At 31.3% G+C, this 23631-nt stretch overlaps 1 protein-coding gene across 1 annotated transcript; it reads right to left on the bottom strand.

Moving 5' to 3' along the window:
- Nucleotides 1-616: 616 nt before the first annotated feature.
- LOC139501403 (uncharacterized) lies at nucleotides 617-23230 on the bottom strand. The gene is made up of 8 exons (XM_071290453.1): nucleotides 23084-23230; nucleotides 15793-16484; nucleotides 12723-12834; nucleotides 9967-10068; nucleotides 9473-9781; nucleotides 5400-5465; nucleotides 4900-4965; nucleotides 617-1464 (listed from the first exon to the last, which is right to left on the bottom strand). Exons 2-8 carry the CDS (start codon nucleotides 16474-16476, stop codon nucleotides 665-667), a joined length of 2139 nt encoding a protein of 712 aa, XP_071146554.1. The 5' UTR covers nucleotides 16477-16484; nucleotides 23084-23230; the 3' UTR covers nucleotides 617-664.
- Between the last annotated feature and the right edge of the window lie 401 nt (nucleotides 23231-23631).

Below are 23631 nucleotides of genomic sequence, written 5' to 3'. Positions count from 1 at the left end.
ATCGGTAAACAATATTTTAAAATGTGTTTGCACTGTAAGCGCTTTTTTGGACTAACCTTCAAATTTGTATACTAAAAATAACTACAAAACAAGTGTTTTGTTCTTTTTAAGCTGCGCCTCTGATTTTTGTGTAGAACGATTCCAACAGTATGAACATCGTTTATGCGATATTTTTACAATCCATAGTTAATGTTTCATCTCACCATTGCAATGCTAGAATTTTACAAATCCAAAGTGCCTAACAGACTTTGTATAGAAATAATAATATAATAATAAAAAAGAATGATAATTGTTAGTGTTCGTTTACAAATGTTACAGTAATTGAACAAACAAAGTTTCTTCAAACAGAGTGACAAATATATAGTGTTGGATCACAATTCAATAGCTCGGCGTTGTTTGTATATGATTAATCAAAGAATAACGTTCAAGAGTACATATAGTAAACATTTTTCTTTTCAAAAGCTTATAGCACAACAGCCTTATCGTGTGTGCAATAGTGTGTCTGATAACAGCAAAATAAGTATCATATATCTTTGTTATAAAAACTGATTGAACCTGAACATACCGAAATGTTAACAATTCTGTTTTCTTTTAAGTTTAAATAAAATAGTCTGTATGCACATAGATAAAAATTTAATATAATAAAACGAAACAATGTCAGAAATTAACCGTTGATCGTTTGTTTTATATCAAATATAAAAACGCCACCATCCATCTCATTACATACCATCAAGCGATTGTTTGTTTTATCATAGTAAATTCCAGATGGAAATTTCAGTCCATTTTTCTCGGAAAGAATTTCCTTGTGGTGTTTACCATTTGGGGATATCACAACAACATTTTCAGAGTTATTAAAAGCCACATAAACGTTGCCATGCCCATCTGTAGTAATTCCCCATGGATAGTTCATTTTCTCATTTGTTAACGTCCACACAACTGATCCTTTCAGGTCACAGCAATGTAAGGAGGGTGACGGGTCAAGTGACTGATCGGTTACGTACAATTTGTCTGTATCAGCTAGTATGTACCAGATAGATGATGAAGGACATTGGAATGATCGAATTTTCTTCCCCGTCAAACTCAATACTTCTACAGTCATCCTTTGTATAACCACATACAGTAATTCATGTTTATATGATATTCCGTACGTTTTTCCAGATGTTTCAATTTTATTCTTTACTTTTTTTGTGTTAATTTCGATTACCTCTATATAATTTTGATTGTATGATACAGCTACATCGTTTTCGTTTATTTTTGCTGCACAAAATGGCTTACCGGACAGTTTGATGTCTCGGTTATAACTTCCATTTCTAGTGTAGATAAGTAATCTGCTTTTTGCATTATCCGTAAACACCGACTGTTTATTGATGATGATACAATCATGTAAATATCCACCTGACTTTTTGATATAGAAATTCTGTTGCAGGTTAACATCAAACGAAAAGGATGATTCCATCACTATTTCTGTAAAATAATAAACATACTGGTTTAGCGGATCGTATTTTGTAATTTCATTACAGCATTCAATGTATCCAATGTTGAGGAAAAGAGTCTTCGATATGAAAAATAATAAATGAAAATACGTGTGGCCTTTCATAGATCATGATATTACACGAATAACAATATTGCAGACATCAGACTACAAAAAAATCATTAAATGTGTGCTGCAGTGTATTAGAAACAAACTGAATGTGGCAGGATTAAACATGTGTGTGAGCGATTCACATCCTCATCACCGTGAAAAAAAGATTTGACAAGCATCTTGTATTTCAGTTTCCGCTATCTGAATAGTCTTATTTCTTGCTTCTGAAAAGTGATTGTGTTAATTAATGATTTTCTTATGAGCTTTAGTTAGAATTTCACACAGTTACACTTTTAAAAGGGACTAATAGTATCTGTTTTTGCTGGTTTTATTTAATTTAAACAGGCTATATAAAAAAAGAAGAAGATATGAACATGTGGTATGATTGCCATAGAGACAACTCTCCACAAGTGACCAAGTGATACAGAAGTTAACAACTATAAGTCGACGTACGGCCTTCAGCAAAGAGCAAAACCCATCCGCATATTTAGCTATAAAAGGCTCTCACATGATTAATGTCAAACAATTTACTCAGCAACAACCACTGAATATCAGGGTCTTGACTTCGGACAGGCAAAAACAGAATGTAGCGGGGTTAAAATCATTAAAAGGCGCTAACTTTTCCCTTTATAGTTGTGTAGCAGTACAGCTTAAGAACAAAATATAAAAATCAGTTGAAAAAGGCTTAACTCGTCCAATGGACACAAATAGTAACACATTTATTAAAACACAGAGTGGGCGTGAAAGGGAAGTTATACATTCTCACAACCAAAAGACACTTAGTACATATCTCAGAGTGTTTGCGTTACAGACAACCGGCGTCGCAGTTTCAACTCAAGAACTTACAAGTTCGAATACGGAAAGGGCCTGATATTGCAGTTGTAACATCCTGAAAAGCCAAGCTAGGAATAGCTGACTGATCAAAACAGTTCAGTTATGTGGTATACAGTGAAAGTACTTTAATTCATGGACATCAATTTGCTTGGTTTGAAGAAACATTATATATGTGTTGGTCAGAGGTTTCCAAAATAAATCCAACTGAAGATTTGGACGACACGTCCAGCCAAGAAAAACGTAGAATCTTGAAAAAATAAGATCTAATTTATAAGAATGCCGTATTAAGAATGGCTTTTTGGGGGTGTTGTTAATTAATGTTACCCGTGTTCGTATCAATTGTTATATGTTTTAACCTCTGTAATAACCTTAAACATGTTACATTATCTATTATAACTAGTGGAGCTTAGACTAATTCCTAGTGAAGCGACGGCATTGAAGGCCTATCCAGAATTTTCTAAAGCTAAACCGATTTCTAAGTAAAACATATTCGTTTAATCAAAATATAAGATTGGTCTATTATTACAAAACTTCACTTAATTCACCCTTAACTTACTAATGTTTATTGTCTACGTTCAAGAACATAGCAAACAGACACGTTTGTTTTTATACAACTGTATTTATTAGTAATGACTGATATTAGTTAAGTTAGCAAGAGTGATATCAACAGTTTAATAATTATCATTTGGGTTTTTTTTTTTGTTTTTTAGGGCTTCAACCATATCACTTTAAATTAACAGAAAACGTATTTGTTCTCATTATTTTGAATTGAAATATACTTTTTGGATGCAGTCGGATTCGAAACACTTCAAACAATAAAATAAAGGATCTTCTATATATACTCATGGAAAAAAGTATTGCAACACCAAATTGAAATTGAAATTAAAAAAACACTCTTTATTTTTTTGTGATATAATTTGGTAAAATAGAACTAGTTCAACATTATTTAATTATCACCTGAGTTTAATCAATAAATATCGACTTGATAAGTTCTTATATGCACATGCAGCTACTGTACCCGTAAACAGCAAAACAGATGTTTTGAACCTCATTGTTTACAACACTTTAAATAACCAAATTTTTTAAGTTATGTGATTGACACCTTGTAATGGGTCCTCGACAACTCTTAACTGCAGTAAGATGTCAGATTATCAGCATGAGAGAAGCAGGGATGTCGCTGAAACAACCGCACGTATTGTTGGCCATCACCATTCCACTATAAATCGTTTTGAGAATAAGAATCAGACAATAAACGATGTTAAAGACCTTCCGGGATAAAGAAGACCCCCTATACCATTTGCTTGTGAAAATCAAGCATAATGAAGGTTGGTCAGAAGGAAACCCATTGCATACAATACAATCCTAAAAAAAGAGAGTGGTGGGCATACGGGAGCCTTTTAACAAGAACTGTTCGAGATCGACTCATCGCTACTGGTTATCGTTCGATAAGACCATTACGGAGACCTTTGCTTAAGATCAGACACACAGTTTATCGTATCCAATGTAGTGCAGAGCTTCCAATGTTGGAAATAAGAATCGTAGAGGAAGATCCATTGTTCCAATGGAATTTGGTTCATCTTCCTTGGCCCGATCGTAGCTCGGATTTGAACCATATCGAGCATAAATGGGACACTATTGGACGGAAAGTGCGCGAAAGGACACCCCAGTTCAAACACATCATAAAATAAACAATGCCCTTCGTCAGAAATGGTTGCTACCTTAGCAACAAATTAGTCGATTTATGGCAGGAATTAGAAGACGTTAAGATGCGATTATCCGTTTGAATGGAGGCTGCGCACAAAGTAGTAACTCTTTGGCGAATAACGATCAACCATGATGTGAACAGTCATCTGAAGATTAATTTTGAAATGTCTGACATTGTAAAATTCGACTACAGTAAAAGTTGTAAAATGCATTTTTTGTACAAAAAAAACACTTCATTTTGTTATTAAAATTGTGGTTATATGAATCATTTGTTTATCAAACATTTTTTGTTATTTTAAATGCCAATGTAAACATAAACTATGTTTCAATAATATTATACAAATATTTTATTATATTTTATCAAAACAAAAGGCTTATTTTTCAAGTTTTAAAAAATCAAGGTGTTGCAATAATGTTTCCATGTGTATATAATCAGAAGTACGTCTAGATTAAAACACAAAAATGACTTCCAATACGTTTATAAAAAATGTCTCCTATAACTTTTATATAAAAAAGAAGATGTGGTATGATTGCCAAAGAGACAACTATCCACAAAAAAAAACAAAATGACACAAACATTAACAACTATATTTATTTATGATGAAAATCATGATAGATTGTATCATATAAATGGTTAGTACTTATTTCAAACCATTACTTTTCATACATATATGTGGAAAACAGTATCAACGTGAATCTGTTGTAGCACATTTTTAAAAATCACACGAACTCACAATACATGTGTTTGTAAATAAATGATAATGAAGTCACAAACTTACTGCCGTCTAGAAGTAGTCCTTCATCTCTGCATTCTGGTGGAAGGTGACTAGATTTTTCAAGAATTGCTACAATAAAGATATTGACAAACATATCCGTAATTGCATGTTTTGCTATTCTTCTAGGTATACCGTTCCGTAGCAAAGAATATGTTTTAAACATTTTAGTAGAATAGACTTCAAAATTAATGTCTTATTTTACCAAATTTAACGTGAGTGTTATAGTATACAATAACCGTTTTAAACACACACTGAATTTATTGTAAACATCAATAAAGGATGCCATACCTTTTTAGTTTTAGGGATCATGTGCCTGTGTTGGATACAAGGAGCATATGATTGTTTCCATCCACTTTATTTAAATCATGGTGGATAGCAATTTGCAATCCCTTATTTTTATTTTTATTTCGAATGTATTGCATACAGGTGAATTTACATTTTACCGTTTTGAAATTCAGAAGAACGAATTTTGTTATCAAATTGTAATAAAACTGCAGACATACCATCGTCTAGAAATTGTCGTTCTTTGCTATCTTCCGTTTGAAAGCCACAATATTTCTCATTTTTGGCTACAAATTTAAAATAAATAGATAAATATATAGATATTGGAAGATGTCGTATAAGTGCTAACAAGAAAACTCTCCATCCAAATCACAATTTGTAAAAGTAAACCATAAAAGTTAAAAGTACGGTTTTCAACCCGGATCCGTAACTCACACCGAAAAGCAAGCTATAAAGGGCTCAAAAGAATTACTAGTGTAAAACCGTTCAAACGGGGAAAAAAACCGATATAAAAAACGAGAAACACTTATAAACCACTTAAACAAACGACAACTATTTAACCTCAGATTCCTGACTAAGGACAGGTGCAAACAAATGCAGCAGGTTTAATCGTTATAATAGGTACCAACCTGCACCTTTATCAGTAACAATAGTGTAACATAACAATAAAAAAAGACACACTATAAAATCTCAATTGAAATGGTTTAACTCAATCAAAAACACATATTCACACAGTGATAATCCAATAAACGAAAAAAATGATCTATGTCACAATGTAAATACAGAATCAATGAAATAAGGGACGAATAAAGACAACAGTGGTTTATCGCTTTGAGATGTTAAACAATTTCAGAAAAGCAATAATGACCATAAACAAAAAACTATTAACTGCAATGTCTGCTTCTAAATTTAGAAAGGTACTGTGAATATCATATAATGCTAGTTATAGCAACTTCTTCGATTTCATGGGTACAGCTGAACCACGACTACAATATTCTAAGGAACTTCAATTTTTCTACAGGCTTGTATGCGTACTTTGACGAACCACGCAATCAGATATCCACGAAAATACAATATTTTCCTCAATCCACGTAATTTGGTACTTAAAATAATAATTGGATCAACCAGTGATAGGCATTTTTTAATTGTTACATAATACCAATAGCCGATATATGTCATTGTAAATATAACTGAATTGCTTGTCCATATGAATTCTATATATTTGCAGAAAAAAATTCTTAATTTTTATAAAAAAAAAAAAAATTCCGCGATGTATGTTAATATATTATATATGCGAACTATAAATTTCATAATTTTTGGTCAATAATTAAAAAAGTTTCTCATTAGGTCTCTATGTTAATTTTATTTTTTGAAGTGTTGATAACCTGATGGAGTAAGCATTAGTGGTGTAACGGCCGTCCAATCAAAACAAAAACAACATACACGTGCTTTTAATGTGTGTGTTATGAAGAGTGTAGCAGATCACCCGATAACAAAAAAAGGTACTTTTTTTTGTTACAGTGTATGTAATGTGCGAATCCTGAAATGTCATTTTCACGGTATCCGTGATAAATTTTTTATGTAGAATGATAAATAAACAGACGATAAAATCATGATTTTTGTATACAATAAGAAAAATATACTATATATACTAATTTGATAAATTCATAATACAGGTACACAGGTACTTTTGCATAGGTACTATTTCTGTAACAAAAGTTTGTAGTACTGGAAATCTACTTTTAATATTCAGTACTATTTTGTTACTTTAAAATTATTGTAATATTTAGGTACCTGTATTTAACAGTACTTGATTTGTACTTTAAACTTAAGTACAGTGACTACAGATTTTTAGTTACACCGTTACATTTTCAGCATTTTGAAGGTTTGTCTATTTCAAATCTCTTAACGTTATGATTTGCAAGAATGGAACATTGTAATCACTGTTGGTTTTACTTCTGTACTATTATTTTCAGTACAAATCAAGTACTGCAAAGAAATAGTACGAAATATTTAAAGTAAATTTCCAGTACTACAGATTTTTGGTACAGAAATAGTACCTATGCAAAAGTAACAATGTATTTGATGCAGACGGGTTATAGTCGTAACTACAATCATCCAGGTTTAAAATTGATACACAAATAGATAAATATTAAAGATAGTTACTAACACAACGTGCAAGAGATTTAAAAACAGCAGCTAAGTTTCACAAGTACCAATAAAGCAAAATTTATTTGTATACCTGTTTTTTGTACAGTAGATGGCTTATTGCAGGATAAACGTTATTGTGTAATGAAGTTGGTTAAAGAATAACGTGATATTGCAATGTAGCCATTCAGAATAACGTAAAATAATGAAACATACATCTAATGTAATTATTATGAAATATTAGAAATTTCAAATAGTTTTAGCAGTTGCAGATGCTTGCTAAAATGATGGGCATTTCCAAAGAAACAGCTTATTATGTTCTCGATGTTTTGCCTACGAACGGTACAAAGTTATGACGAAAACAGCCACAATACGAACGTACAGAAAAATATCAATAAACAGTACACAATTCAGTGGTTTTAGTCTGTGTATGCGTTATATTACTGTTTTTCAAACATTTTTGTACTTAAATTACGCCGTTAGTTATCTCGTTGAATTGTTTCACATTGTCATTTCGGGGCCTTTTATAGCTGACTATGCGGTATTGGATTTGTTCATTGTTGAAGGTCGTACGGTGAACTATAGTTGTATTTTCTGTCATGTTGGTCTCTTGTTGAAAATTGTCTCATTGGCAATCATACCATATCTTCTTTTATATGTTTATGATAAGTAGACGATCATTTCTGTACACAAAAAAGAATAATTCGTATATTGTATCAGAAATCCTTGTTTAATTCCTACAAGAAGGTAACACCTCCCGAAATGAAAGCTTATTTTAATAAGCTATAGTTAGAGGAGGGGGTAATGTCTCTGCGCATTGCTAGGCGGTGTTGTTGTAAAAGATAAAACAAAAAGTACAGGTTCTAGCCCCGGTGCCGGGGAGGAAGTTTCGAATCAAATCTACTCCTAACATCGTTAGGTTGATTTTCTATGCACTTTATATCTATAACTCGTCTAAACATCAACCCAACAATGTTAGATCTGTAAATTTGCTTTGAAATTCGCAAATTTATGGTTCTTCCCTCGCCGGAATTAGAACCCATGCTACTGAGATATCGTGACACCAAATCCGCTGCACTGTAGCCGTCCCGCTAGACCACACACCCACCTGGGCTGTTATATATCAGATATGATAGAACTAACAGTAATAATTCGTCTCATCTAAAGTTTAAATGAATCGCATCCATTCCACAATATAATGGATTTAGCTGTTTTAATTACACTTTCTTGGACTTTAATCCTGTTATTATACATTAGAAAGTTATATTCTAATGAAATTGTGTTAAAACATACATTCAAATCAATTATTTCGTATGTTCAAAAAGTAAACAAACGAAGTTTTCCCCGTCATCTTTTATTCTACAATAGACATACTGGCATACGAAAGTGAAAATGAACAAACTGGATTCGCACTTTATATACACAGGTTTAGCGCTGGTGGCTGACTACTGTTTAACTGTTTTCCTACCGATTGTATGATTGACAAACAAAATTAAATGATAAGAATTTTGGTTTAATTCTTACGTCATGTATTGTTTAATTTGTTCTTACGTCTTCGGGTATTTACAATTCCGTGAACTGTTTTACGTCGGATTTGAGAATTCATAACACTAGTAAAAGCATACCAGCAAAATTCGTCTGAAATGGCCTATATCTGTATTCGACTGTACTGGTTTTTCTCGACATGACTGAATTGGTCTTAGTTTTACTCGACATTACTCGACCCCAGTCTTAATCATACTTGTTGTTCGGTGTGAGCCAAGGCTCCGTGTTGAAGGCCGTACTTTAACCTATAATGGTTTACTTTTTTAAATTGTTATTTGGATGGAGAGTTGTCTCATTGGAACTCACACCACATCTACCTTTATCTATTGACTGTAGTGGTAAGTACTTGATCCTTTTTTATTTGTGACAATAAAAAAATGGTCTGAAATATTACTTTACTAGTTTGAATCAGTCTTAACAGATAATATATCATACTGTTGAAACAGCCGACAAAACAACCTTCACACACTACAACGTTGGAAATATGGATTTGTGATATACCTGAACCAATAGGATGCATATGTGTAAGAATTAATATATATAGACATGTTTGATAGCGTTCGATCTGATAATCTGAAATTCAACACGAAAAATTATTTACCTTTTCTGTCTGCAATATTCAAGTTTACACCCACTTCAGCAGGCTGTGCTGTGATGATTGCTGCTTCTGACAGCACAGTAGACATAATCTTACAAATTTCGCAACTTAGCTCCGAAACGTTATACAGTGTGGTATTCGCTATTTCTGCAAAACTTTTTAAGTCATCAAACAAAATGGCGTTAATTTTTATATTCATGTCAGATGTCCCTGTCAATCTCAATTCATCTATGGCTTCAAAAACACTTCTTTTGTCCCATGAAGTCGGTATGTCGAATTGTAGAATGACCGGTATAAACATTCGTTGCATGTCTAAAATATGAGCAAAATGGATATGATTCAGATTTGTTTTAATTAAAATCGTTGACTATGAAGGAAATAGCATTAAAAGAAATTTGTTTTCGTTTTACATTATCTTGTTTTTCAAGTTACACAAATTGCAATTGTCAGATTAACATTAAACTTGATATTTGTTTTTATTTATAAAGAATGCATACCTTTTCCTACTGATTCCGTTTTGTTAAACATTTCCATATTTTCGTCATTACCAAAAATGTTGATCATTATATTTATCTTGTCAACCATTGACCTAAGGGTCTCTGTCCAAAGAAAATTATGATAGAGAAAACGCAAATTATCAATTGAAATTAACTTCTGTTCCATAACATTTTAAATGTTCTGTTTCTGCATTTGCTGAAGAAAACTAAAATATAAAGCTTTAGATAGTATAACATATAACAAGAACGATTAATACATAATAATAAAGACTTGAACAGAAATATACAATGATATCAAACGTGCACTTGAAATTATAAATCTGATTAAAAAAGGTTTTAAGATAATGGCTCCACAAATAGCAATTAAAAAAACAAAGACTTACGCGACAAAATGAAAAATGCAGCAGTATAATGTGGGTTTTAGCAACATACTGTTTAAATAAACTCATCATATATACCAGGACTAAATTTAGTATATACGCCAGACGCGCGTTTCGTCTACAAAAGACTCATCAGTGACGCTCGAATCCCAAAAAAGTTGAAAAGGCCAAATAAAGAACGAAGTTGAAGAGCATTGAGGACCAAAATTCCTAAAAGTTTTGCCAAATACAGCTAAAGTAATCTATGCCTGAGGTAGAAAAGCCTTAGTATTTCAAAAAATTCAAAATTTTGTAAACAGTAAATTTATAAATATAACCATATCAATGACAATAACAATTCCGATGCTGGAAAAGCCGTAAAAACAATCAACACCAATTATAGAATATTTTTCTAAAATACAACAGATGATACCTGACACAAACAGGTTGATGGGTTTTGGTAGTTTATTTTTGTATATACCATTCATGGGTTTATCTCCAACAGAGAAAACATAAACTGGACAAAATATATGCCTTACAATTGCAAACCACAACTCCATACGAAAACTATGAAAAACAATTTTTAAAGAAAGAAATTTACACGACTCGGTTAGATGTTCAACGACATTTCGTTTAAGTAATTTTATTCTAGACAGTGTAAAAAGGTCCATGAGGTGTAATCAACAAACAGAATCAAGTATGATTTGGCTTCTAAAAGGTCTACATATGTACTTAAAATGTAATCTCAATACAAATTATTACGACAGTTAATACTATTAAGATTGTTGATGGCTCTAAACTCTTCACACTACATTCATATTGGAGAAAAATTATTTTTAGTAAAACAGAGGGATTCGGTGATCCAATTTTCTTTATTTCAGATCAATGATGTTCTGACAGGAAAGTACCATTAAATACAACGGAGACGACATCAGCAAACTGCTTAACTATTAAATCAATAAAATATTTGTTAAGTTTAGGTTTTTGATACTAAGACAATGAAAAAATAATAGGTTGAACCTGGTTTGATGACTAGCCAAAGTATTTATTAGTCTGGGAATTCATAACTTTTAAATGTTCGAGATACCATTACTTTATCCTCTAAGTTTTAAGTACGTAGATGTCATATTGTCGCTTACATCTTATTCCAGATCTCCTTCGCCTAAAACGGCATTTTGTTTACAATTAACATCATATTCGCAGTGTCCAAATGGACAAAAATCTACCTCATCGTATTAAATGGGAACGTAAATCATTCGATTACGGAAATATCATTTGTTACACAATGCATCATCTTGCTTGTAGCGTTACTTGGATTATTAAATGACACTTAAAAGCAGTTTATTATCGCGATTTTTTACGAATGGACAAAAATGCGAGATTCTTTTTTGCGATTTTCGAAACAATGCATAGAGATATATGTATCACATATCAGATTTCTAATTATTGCGATGGTCAACTGGTAGCATAATTGGCAATAATAAAATTCTCGCAATAATTTTTGGATTTGCTTGCCAGTATAACTGTCTCCTTGTCCATCAAACATTATCTTATTTTAATACAGTATATACATGTATCTTTATAATGTATCTATACAGTACACAGGCAAATTTCACTCACATCAATTTCACGTGAAATTTAATTCATGTGAATCTCACGTGAAATTCACATGAATTTCACCTCAAACGAGCTTATACGTGAAACTCACGTGGAATCAGTTTTTGTGAGTTTCATGTGAATCTCATGTGAAACTCATGTGGATTTCACATGAAAATCACGTATATTTTTTCATGTGAAATTCACATGAATTTTTAAAATAGAGTATTTCAAATAACATCTAAATTTTTAAATTTAATCAAAATCATGAAAAATATTAAAAAAATTTGTTGTAAATTTCACGTGAAATTCATGTGAAAAATTTCACATCAGATTCATGTGAATCTCAATTCACGTGAAATTCACATGAAAATTTTCACGTGAGTTTCATGTATAAGCTCGATTGAGGTGAATCTCACGTGAAATTTTTCATGTGAATTTCATGTGAGATTCATGTGAAATTCATGTGAGTAAATTTTGCCTGTGTATGAGAAGCTTCCAGTGTCTCCAGGTAATTTTTTAAAGTTACTACTTGTTTAATAGCTGACATCAACACGAAGACAACAAAAGCAATTGTTACTACTAAATGTTCATATGTTTGAATTGAAAACAATAAAAAAAAAATTGGGAAATGAAGATTGTTCCGAGAAAAAAGTTAGAAATAACAACATAGTTTTTTAGAACAAAGGAAAGTGATATAAAATATTTTTATAACATATATATTCCACATGTTCCAGTTTTTTTTTTTATCAAATGACATAATACATCACAAAAGTATTGATACTTAATCTTGATATTTACGTATTCGTTTCGCTGTCTTGTTACAATCCATTTCCATTGATCTACCAAATAATTCTGGAATGATACAGTGAAGAGATGCTGCTTTGTCTTCAAATTCTTTCATTTGTGCTTTCTAAAAAAAAAATGCTACAAAAGTAATTCCACTAAAATAAGTGAACATTATATGTTAATTCGGGTGTCGTTTCTAGCTGAAATACTTATAGCCATTTAAGGAAAGTGACATGCTTTTATGATAACAGTTACACTAAAGGGTATAACTTCGGAAGTATCAACATTGCAAGACGAACAAAGGTTAGATACATTCTTATTTTTCAACTATTGAACAATGGCGCTACACTTACAGAGCTTTATACATTTATACTGTGAGCGTCAGATCTTCTTCACATTAAAAAAAACCATGGTATGGATTGGGCATAAAAGTATACGTTAAGGTGGCTCGGGCCTATTCGAAGTTTCTATCAAAAGTGCCTTATTTTTTGTTATTTTATTCTTTACGGAAAATGAGTCAAATTGGTCGAAAAAAAAAGGAGTCACGGACTATTTAAGCTCACAATTGCACTTGTAAACGGGTATGTAAAAGGGACCATTTTTCAATGAAATGATAGGGAAAATAGAGGTGTTAACATATTTTTATCGAAATATTAAAAAAAACGTGCTATTGCACTTGGTCCAAAACTGTAATATACAAAGTTGAAATATAGCTTCAAAGAATGAACAAATAAAAAACATAGGTCACCGATATGGAAAAAAACAATATTTTGCCTTAAAACCCAAATTTGGCGGGAAAATGGTCAAAATGGGTGAAATGTCATTTTGAGTCGTTAACAGATACTCATAATAACGAAAATATTCTTTAAGTGATATAACTACAATGATTTAACATTTCTAATCACTCAAAATATTAAAAAAATAATATCGAATTTACGACAAATACTTTAAGTGTGCATTGTAATTCATGCGTGAAATTATGCGCAGTCGAATAGTCCCGATCCACCTTAAGCATGTAACAATCAATCAAACATTATGTTGTTACCAAACGACTTTATAAAATGTGTATTGTATTAAATATCACTTTGGTATTTTTTGCTTTGATTTTATTTTTATCCAATTATTCATATTTTTGTGTATATTTTTATATTCCATGCATTTTGAGATACCCCTTGCTGGTCATCGATATCAGAAGATTTGGTATGAATGCCAATGAGAAAACTCCATCCAGGTAATAATTTGTAAAGGAAAAACCATTATAGGTCAAAGTACGGTCTTCAACACGGAGCCTTGGCTGACATCGAACAAAAAGCTATTAAGGGCAAAAAATATGACTAGGTTAAAATCGTTCAAACGAGGAAAACAACGGTCTAATCTATATAAAAAGCATGAACGACTATCACATCAACAAAAATCAACTACTGAACATCAGGTTCCTAAATTCATCCCTTGTATTACATGAAGTAATTCTAGCGAAGTTTTTTTTTTTAAATGCAGTTAATTTACTCATATAAATTCCATATCATATGATTGTAAGATGTCTTAATATATAAACAACGTTTGCTGAAAAAATCGCGAAAATGGATTTTTTAAGGTTTAGAAACGAGAAATTTTAGGATTTCAGAGGTCCATGATGATTTCTAAATCCTCCAAAATAGTCTCAATAACTGCATATTTTCCACTTATCAAATTTAATATTGTTGTTTGTTTTAGGTTTTGGCAGATGTTACCTAGCTTATACATGTACTTTCCATGTGGAAACAGTTGATTGATATTGAATATTAATAAAATATTATCATTACATCACAAAACTACCAGTTTTTGCCATTTTTGTCAATTTCAAAGCAAGTTCAAATGGCAAAATTTATGACTGTATATTACCATGGCAACAGCATATATTTTGTTCAAATTTAATTTATTCTAATTGTTATTAGGTTAATTTCAGCATATAATGCAAATATGACATAATTCTATGAGTGGCCATCGATATTCCATATGCTTACAAGAAATGACTCTTAAACTTTCGTAAATACTCATAATTTCAAAACGCTTTTCTGCAATACTAAATTAAAAGCTTTGATCAATTTGAAAATTTAATTTCGTGTTCACCGATAACAATTGAATCCGCGAGAATTAGTACCAGATTTATAGTCATAGATTCACAATTCTATTTTTGTACTAGCATCTAATATAATACTACACCGGCGTCTTATTATTAAGACAGAAATAAAGCGAAAATAAAACTTTGACTAGGATCCATGGATATATGTTGCATTGTTTATGCTGAGTATTATGCAAATAGATAACGTTTAAAATGTTCTTTTTAGGTTGAATTCGTATGTGATCTAACCACGTCTATCTATTACAGAGCGGTTATAAATACGCATATTTTATCACCTGGTCTCATCCTAATTTTTTAATAGCTAAAGTTTGATTTTAGTAAAATTAGAGGCTTCACCATTTACATGTACCGATTGTAGTTGATGTTTTATGGGTGCTAAATTTGGAAATATGTATAGATTAACTTTACATTGCTATCGTAAAATATCAGCCTCGAGCCACAATATGAACCTTTTTGGCAAGTGAGTTTCAACTTGTGTCGAGCAACATATATTGTAGAATAGCTATACGTAAAAAATCCGTTGTATGACTGATCTCTTCTGCTTCCCCTTTATACGGTAAAACACTTGACGAACGTTTGTTTGAAACTTCTCTTTATACATTGATACATAATCACCAGACTACATTACAACGCTGAAAATATCTTTTATCGTCTCAAGGCGGTGATTCGAAAACAACGGTGCAATTAAACGGGATAAGAAAGGCAAAGGGCAAGACGATAAATCTATTTTATGACGCTTTATCATCCTTATTTCAATTTACAAAATCTTAGATTTCGTGTCATTACTGTAAGAACTGTTGTTTGTCTTTTCGCCTTTGTGTTGGGGTATTATTTTTTTTCATTGTACTTATATCTGTCTACTGATCCATGTACCTTTTTGTTCCCTCAAACTTTGATAAATAGTTTGCATGATGAATCGTTTACAGCAATAAATGTTTTGAAAATACATGTACGTCTTACCTCAAATTCGGCACATTTATTTCGCCAGTAGTCCCGACACAATATTTCATACTTTAATATGTAATCAGCTATTATGGTAAGCTTTTTCGTTTGCAGAATTTTTTTCTCAATTTCCGTAGCGTATGCACTGCCCACCAGAGAAGCTATTCCTAATATGGATCCTTCTAATTTCTGCCACATCCTGGTAAATTTGACATCAGTTATTTCCTGTAAGTCTGATAAATGAAATATTTCATTTCGTACGTCAATAATTTGGTCTATCCAATTATCTGCCCCTAGCTCGTGTTTTCCACATTTCTTTATTATATGCTTTGCAAGTGTGATATCAACAAGTTTAACATTTGCATTGGGTTTTGCAGAGTAGTTACAGATGCATATCTGGGTTAGTTTTCCGCCTATATACTTTGTGTGTTCATGAATCTGATTTCTTTCATCTGATTTATATAAAATAAGCAACTGTTTTCTTGAGATCAGTCTGTTTCCAGTTAACTTTCCACGTTCACATTCACAACATTGAGATGATTCATGCACGTGCACTAATATGTGTTTCTTCTTATTTAGAAATACTTCAAAAGTATCAGATCCAAGCACATTTTTTGTGATATATTTCCAGATAGCAAGGCAAGCTATATCAACAATGAGAGCCACTAGTTTAAAATATTTGTCTCTATCTTTTGGTGCCATATTTCTATCTATGAATAAAGAATGAACATGTAATGTTCTTGCCATTTACAGAGCATCAGTATTTTACTGTCTTTTCAATGAAAATACATACTACACATATTTATACAGATTAATACAATCTTCTGATGAAAGAAAGTAGTCCTTAGAACATAATACAGTATTAAGGCTTGCGTAATCTTACACTGTTCTAAATCTATTTGTGTTAATATGTACTCTGAAATTTGCTACTTGACCATGCTAATTTTCAATATAAGTACAGCAAAAAAATTATTTTCATTTACCTGTGACATAGAATATAAGTACATTACGGAATTTTTGTCATAGTTGATATTTTTTCTAAAATTGTTTAACATTTCACAGTGGTTTTATATTTTTACTCTAATTATCATCACTTATTTTTATTAACTGTGTATTTACATTACATCACAGATCAAATTTATTCCTTCATTGTGTCTTAATTTGTGTTACTATGTTTTTTTAATTGAGTTAAGCCATTCCTATTGATATGTTACAGTGTGTCTTTCTGTGTTATGATGTTATACTTTTGTTTCAGAAAAGGGAGAAGGTTTGGTACCATTAACACGTTGAGTTCCGCTGCAATTGCTCGCACTTGTCCTTAATGTTCAGTTGTTATCGTCTGTTTATGTTGTTTATAAGTGTTTTCGTTCTTTATATAGACCGTTGGTTTTCCCGTTTGAATGGTTTTACACTAGAAATTTTGAAGCCTTTTATAGCTTGCTGTTGGATGTGAGCATAGTCTTCATGTTAAAGACAGTGCCTTGATCTATAATGGTTAACCTTAGTTCATTGTGACTTGGTTGGAGAGTGGTCTCATTGGCACTCATTTCACGTCTTTTTTATATCTATACACAAGAAGCAGTTTAAAGGTACATTACTTTAATTTAATGTCTGTTTTACTTTAACTGTCAAACTAGGTAAGAAGTTTAGAAGTATACTCTTTACTCTAAGAATATAAGTACATGTATCAAGCAAGGGCTGCAAAAAATATTGTTTATCCGAAACCACGTCAGATTGCTTAAAAACTGATGAAATTATATCGTACCTTTATTCCACATAACCAATAAATAATATCACTTTATGTGTATGACTAAAAACTTCAACTTATTTTGTTTTCAAATAATACGAAAATGTGAAGAGTGAAGAGTGAATGGAGAACACTTTCCGTAAGAGTATGGCTGGGTCATGACATGATATAAAACTGGTTACTAATCTTTTAGGCTCGGAATTTTCAGCTAAACTCGTAGGCAAATGTTCGTTATGTCACACATAATGCTATATGATTAGCTTTACATAAATCTGTCGTTATTTGATGACATCATTATGTGCGTTATGTCATAATGTTTCCGTAAAACACGAATGTGTGGTTCTTACTGAAGTATATAATTTTTAACAGTTTCTAAACTATATTTAATTGCAATTTTTGATGTCCAGGGCTGACGCAACTTTATTTTTTTTTCAATAGATAACAATTAAAAGTTTACTTTAGGAAGAAAAACCGAAGAAGATCACACAAGAATATAAGAAAAAACTATGCATTTCAATTTGGGTCAATATCCCTAATGTCCTCATATTGCTTTAGCAAACAATCATTTTGCAGTGATATTGGGTATGTTTCACTTTTTAACATGGGACTAGGCCTAACCATATGTGTTAATTTGGAAAGAAGAGTACCATCGAATAAATGTAAACAAGGTTTGAGTTATTATATTAAATGTTAAAGGCATTCTCTAAATTTAGGCATTTTGTATAATGAGTGAATTTGAAGAGAATTTGTAAATTGCTATTACTTGACGGGCATTACATAAAATGAATAAGATTTCCTAGTCATTTTGTAAAAAGACCGAAATGCTTTTTAAGAGTCAACAATTTACCTGTTCAGTTTCAGACAATTTGTAGAAAATGGATATAACTAATGGTTCAGTAGAATAAATATATTCTTTAAAAAAAAAACTGGAAATGTGTATTGCATTTGATATGTTCTTTTTAGTGAAAGTACGTTAAAGATTTACTGACTCTTTAATTCAGATACCATGATAGTAGTAAGTTAATGACGATTTTGTCCTTTGAATAGAAAATTTTTTACAATTTTTCAGAAAATATAGGGAAATGAAACAAAGAAAGCAGAGAAAAAGAAGTTTGTTTACTTTTGATATAAAATATTTCATGTTTTTTAAGGACTAGAACGATTCGGTGATTATTAATTTGGGTTATTGCTGCAGTGGATTGCCCTGAATAAATGACAGGAATTTCGATTAACACTTGATAGGAACAGAAAATTCCACCTTCAGAACGGTCATAGAGGTCTTAGCATACAGAGAGTGCTGCACTCTACTATTATCGAGCAGTAAATGTAATGTATTCAGAAGAAATGAATCCACATTCAAACAATGTTCCCTCTTTAGCATGGCTTTCGCCATATAAGTCCGTGTTTTGGTTGTGATGCAAATATATGAGAATATATGAGACAGTAATTATCTGCGGTTTCCTTGCAAAATCAGTCAGTATGTAAAATGGGGATCCTTGCAGGCATTTTAGAAAATACCTAAAGTTTTTTGTCTGTCGCATATACAAAGAATTAAATTTTCTATGATCGTTTGGTGAAAAAAATTGATTCATTACCTCGAGAAGCTGATTCACAAAAGGCTTTTTTAGTGTGCTTAATAACAAAAATATATCTTACTTTGCGCCCCGAAACCGTTACCCATATTATATGTGAAAATGTTTCAGCTTCAAAATGAGTCATCACACATATCAGACTTTTCAATATGGGCAGATAATTGGAAAAAAAGGCTACCATTATGGCCTACCTGAAATGAATTACGCATCTTTTCGTCAGCTGTGTCTGTTGCTACCTGTATTTCAAGTTCGATGGGGTAATTACGTTTACAATAGTCTTCAAACTTTGAATTTTTAATGATAAGACATCATCCATAAAGTAGAACGTGATATGTAAGGATAATACATAAGTAGAAGCTCTTGTGGGAAGTTTGTCTATCTCGAAGGAACTATTCAAACTAGGAGTACATTTGGATCACATGGAATAGCCGATTTTGCACACACAAAAGCCTGTCCTCTAAACGTAACAACTAAAGGTTGCATTTCTGTAAATATTGACAATACAATGTCCTATAGGAACTCCTTTTACGTCTAAAACTGTACCACTTTTACTATGAAGTTTTGAATAAAATCTTATCCTAGAATTGAAAGTTTATATGCACCACAATTTTTTCAAAGGTCAAAATATAGGGCTGTGCGGCATATTTTCAACGTTTATATGCCCTGAACCTTTCAGAGTTTACACTAACACTAATTTTCTTAACTATCCCTACCTCGAATCAAAGGTTACAACAGATTTCAATGTAAACAATATGTACATGTATATTTACTGGTAACATTCCCAAGTTATGTCTCTGTGAGATGGAACACAGAGAGCATAACTGGGAACCAGTATGTAAACAAAATTTATTTTCTATGTATAACCAAGATCTCCCCAAAAGAGGCGTGTTTTGAGAAACAGCTATATTTACAAAGTGCAACCTATAGGTATATTGTCAGTGAAGAAATGAAGCAATGACAAAAAATTAGTTTCATAAGTATTTGTGTTTGCATAGCAGTACAAGTGTTGTTTTATAAATCAAGATTTGTTTCTCCCTGAAACAATATATTTGTATCTTCGTTGACCGAAAAAAATCACATGAAGTGGGACAGCGCCTTTTGATTTCAAGTTAAGAATAGGAAATATAAGTAAAATGTACCCCTGCATTTGTATTTCAACAATCTCTTTCTGCTGTCTTTTAAAGTGTCATTTGCTACTCTTCTAGTATGCAAAGTAGATTAAAATTCATTCACAAACGCGAGACATATAATATCAAACTTGATCACAAACAATTGAACCAAAGAAGATTAATAACACCTGATGTATAAGGTATAAAATTCACGCCCGTTGTATATAAGGCATATTGAGATATAAAATGTATATGCATTTATCTACGATCTGCTAATTTGTAATATGATATATATCTAAGGACGCGGTCACGTTTGTAAATCGAGACATATTGAAATAATTATAACGATGTCATGTGCATTGAATTATGTGTATCATTATGACTGATTAAATATTTGCTTGCATATTGTAAGAGTACCACAAGTTTGATATAAGTTTAAGTATTTTATTGTAAAGATCAAAATGTCTTTGTAGACTCCCGACCCTTACATTTTTATCATGAGAAGCTTTTTGGGTGACAAAAAAAAGCTGTACTTGGACATTTTATTTTTTTGTTCTTTACCTAAACATTGTCATTGATGTTTTTTTTTTTTTTTATTTAATATTAACACAAGCTTGTTTACGCAAAGTAAGTTGGAAGTTGGACGACTTTTAAATACATATCTATGTATTTCTTTGGATCTTTTTTGTGGAAAAGGGTAGATTTAAGCCTTATTGTTTCCCTTTATGTGTCTATGCATTGGCATAGGTGAGCTTTTAATTTAATAAAAAGATAATACAAACTCTGACAGTAATAAAATGTTAAACTTATGTAGAAAAGAATCATTGATTTAAAACAAAATACTAATTATAAAATGTTGTCACTTTACAGATAGATTCCCAAGTGACACAAAAATGAAGGAACAGAACACGTATAATTTATAATCAGGTAGGTGTACAGTTAATAATTTGATACTATCAAACGTATGGCGTGACTTATATTTGACATTAGTTAACCATATATCTTTATCTTTAATTAATTGTAATTATTCTATTTAAATATTTTTGCAATAGGAAACTCCAAATTTAAATAGTTAAGTTTTCCAGTGCAAATGTTCTCTTATTTAATTTACTCTGTTTGTAAACAATCTTTAATGAATACTTCTTTATGATAATGTTATTATAATTGGTACTAAAAAAAGCTAAAGGTTACATCAAATACGTTTACATTAATCTGCCTGATTTTGTATTGATTTGATGTTTACATATTAAATAAAATGATGTTTTACATTAAGACGTTTCAAATATATAGAATATGTATTTAAACATCTAAATGTTTGTGTCTTTAAGGACATTGGTCAGTATGCTCTGTTCAAATGATTAAAACCTAAAAAAATACTAACATCACTTTTCTTGGGTGGCAGTAGAGTCAGCAAGTGCGTTTACAACTCCCAGCATTGAAATGGTCAGAATCATAAATTGTTGATAAAACTTAGAATATTGGAAATACTGACGATTGTTTACAACAGGAATATATATCCTTAGGTGTATTTGGCAAAACCTGTCGGACTTTAGGTCCTCAGTGCTGTTCATTTCTTTTTAATATATTTGACTTTTCAAATTATTTTGATCGATCGTCACTGATGAGTCTTTTGTTAACGAAGCGCGCGTCTGGTTTACAAAATTTGAATCCTAGTATCTATGATGAGTTTTTTATACCCCAATACACTCAATATCACTTGTACTGTTTGCCAATATCAATTAAGAAAAAAAAGATACAATTATTTTTTATAACATTCTATGATGAAAACGTAGTATTAACATATATGCATATCAAGTTTACATCTATTTATCAGTTATTATGTAAGTTGTTAGCATTGACCAACTCAAATGTAATCATAAGAAAATGGCAAAATCATCTATTATCTATAGTAGACTCCCCTTCTTTTGACTATTCTTTGGGTTTTTTTTTCTAATAGTTGTCTTAAACCGATTAACCATTGTTGATGTTAATCCAGTTAGACTCAAGTTATTATTGATTCCGTTACCGTATCAAAAGGGTTATTATTGTACAACACATGTACTGATAGGCGTATTTTCACAAGTTATATTTTTTTCTTAATAATTGCCGCCCAAAATTTTTAAAATTGAATTATGTTGATACTTTATCAAGGAATAAGGGCTTTATCAAGTAAGATGCGCCAATGTTTTTCTGAATATTGAACAAAAGCAATGTTTAATGCAAAATACCCGTATTTGAATGTCAATTACAAAATAGTGGCTGCTAGTATGGTGATCAAAACAAAAGTAAGTTTTTTCTGATTAATATTTTGAGGGGAAAGCTCTGCCATAACACAACACAATTATATTCGATTGTGGTGATTCTTCATTTCCGATTAAAATAGTCATCAAAGGTACCAGGATTATAATTTAGTGCACCAGACGCGCGTTTTGTCTACATAAGACTCATCAGTGACGCTCATATCAGTTTTAAAAGCCAAATATGAAAGATGTAAGCCATCAAAGGATTAATTTTCAAACGGTAAGGACAAGAAAGTACAATCTCGATGAAGGTCATATTTCACAATGTATGCAACGGAAAATCGTTCGTAAATTACTCATCTAACTCACATGCCTCAATGGTTTATAAATGCACACACGAACGACAACAAGTACATCTTTTATTTTCTGGAATGCTTCCTTGGAGTTCTGTATTTTTTAGTAATTAACTTTTAAGTAAAAATGATTAAAATAAACGGTCCCTGTGATGAATTTCCGATTATGTATTGTATGATGGTTCAGTTGTTATTTTCATAGATATTGATCGTAGCTTATAGCCGGAATCATTCTGATATTCAAACTTACAACTTAATATTAACTTACCTTTTTCTTCGTAAACCTTTATAGTGTTTCTGATAATCTTGCATGATTTATTACTAAATCAAAATAACACTGAAGTCTACATCTTTACAATGTTATCGCTCCAGTTATAACTGGGGTATGTCAACCAAGTTTAATTCTACATTATATAAATTTAAATGACAATAACATGGTATTGATATTTGAAAAACATAGACAATGTAATAGTCAATCGGCTAGGTTAATGGCGTGCATCTAGCCCCATTGTATGTACTTCAAATTGTGTGTATTGTAAGGTAATCATTCAGACTCAGTACTTTGTTCCTTTAACTACACGTATTTTCCTAAATGCTTTTATGGATTTATGAGTTTTGAACAGCGGTATACTACTGTTGCCTTTATTTATATCTAAAGAGAATCAAACAGAATGTGAACAGATAAAAATATCAACAAATCATTAAAATATATAACTACAAAATATATGTAAAAATCACAAAGATCAACAACGAGAATCAACAGCTAGCGAGAAACTTCAAACAGCAATCAACGCAATTTTACCTACTAATAATGCA

The sequence above is a fragment of the Mytilus edulis genome, chromosome 13 (genome assembly GCF_963676685.1).
Source record: "Mytilus edulis chromosome 13, xbMytEdul2.2, whole genome shotgun sequence".
NCBI classification, from domain to species: domain Eukaryota; kingdom Metazoa; phylum Mollusca; class Bivalvia; order Mytilida; family Mytilidae; genus Mytilus; species Mytilus edulis.
The sequence above is the reverse complement of the archived record's forward strand: the minus strand, read 5'-3'. Positions and strand labels throughout refer to the sequence as shown.

What these genes read in the sequence shown, in the direction of transcription:
- LOC139501403 (XM_071290453.1), bottom strand. Translation starts at nt 16,476, where the DNA reads ATGGCACCAAAAGATAGAGACAAATATTTTAAACTAGTGGCTCTCATT. An exon ending in ATAAATGTGCCGAATTTGAG is followed by an intron (nt 12,835 to 15,792) that starts GTAAGACGTACA and finishes TTTTTTTTTTAG; the next exon opens with AAAGCACAAATGAAAGAATT. An exon ending in CAAGACAGCGAAACGAATAC is followed by an intron (nt 10,069 to 12,722) that starts GTAAATATCAAG and finishes TTCTTTGGACAG; the next exon opens with AGACCCTTAGGTCAATGGTT.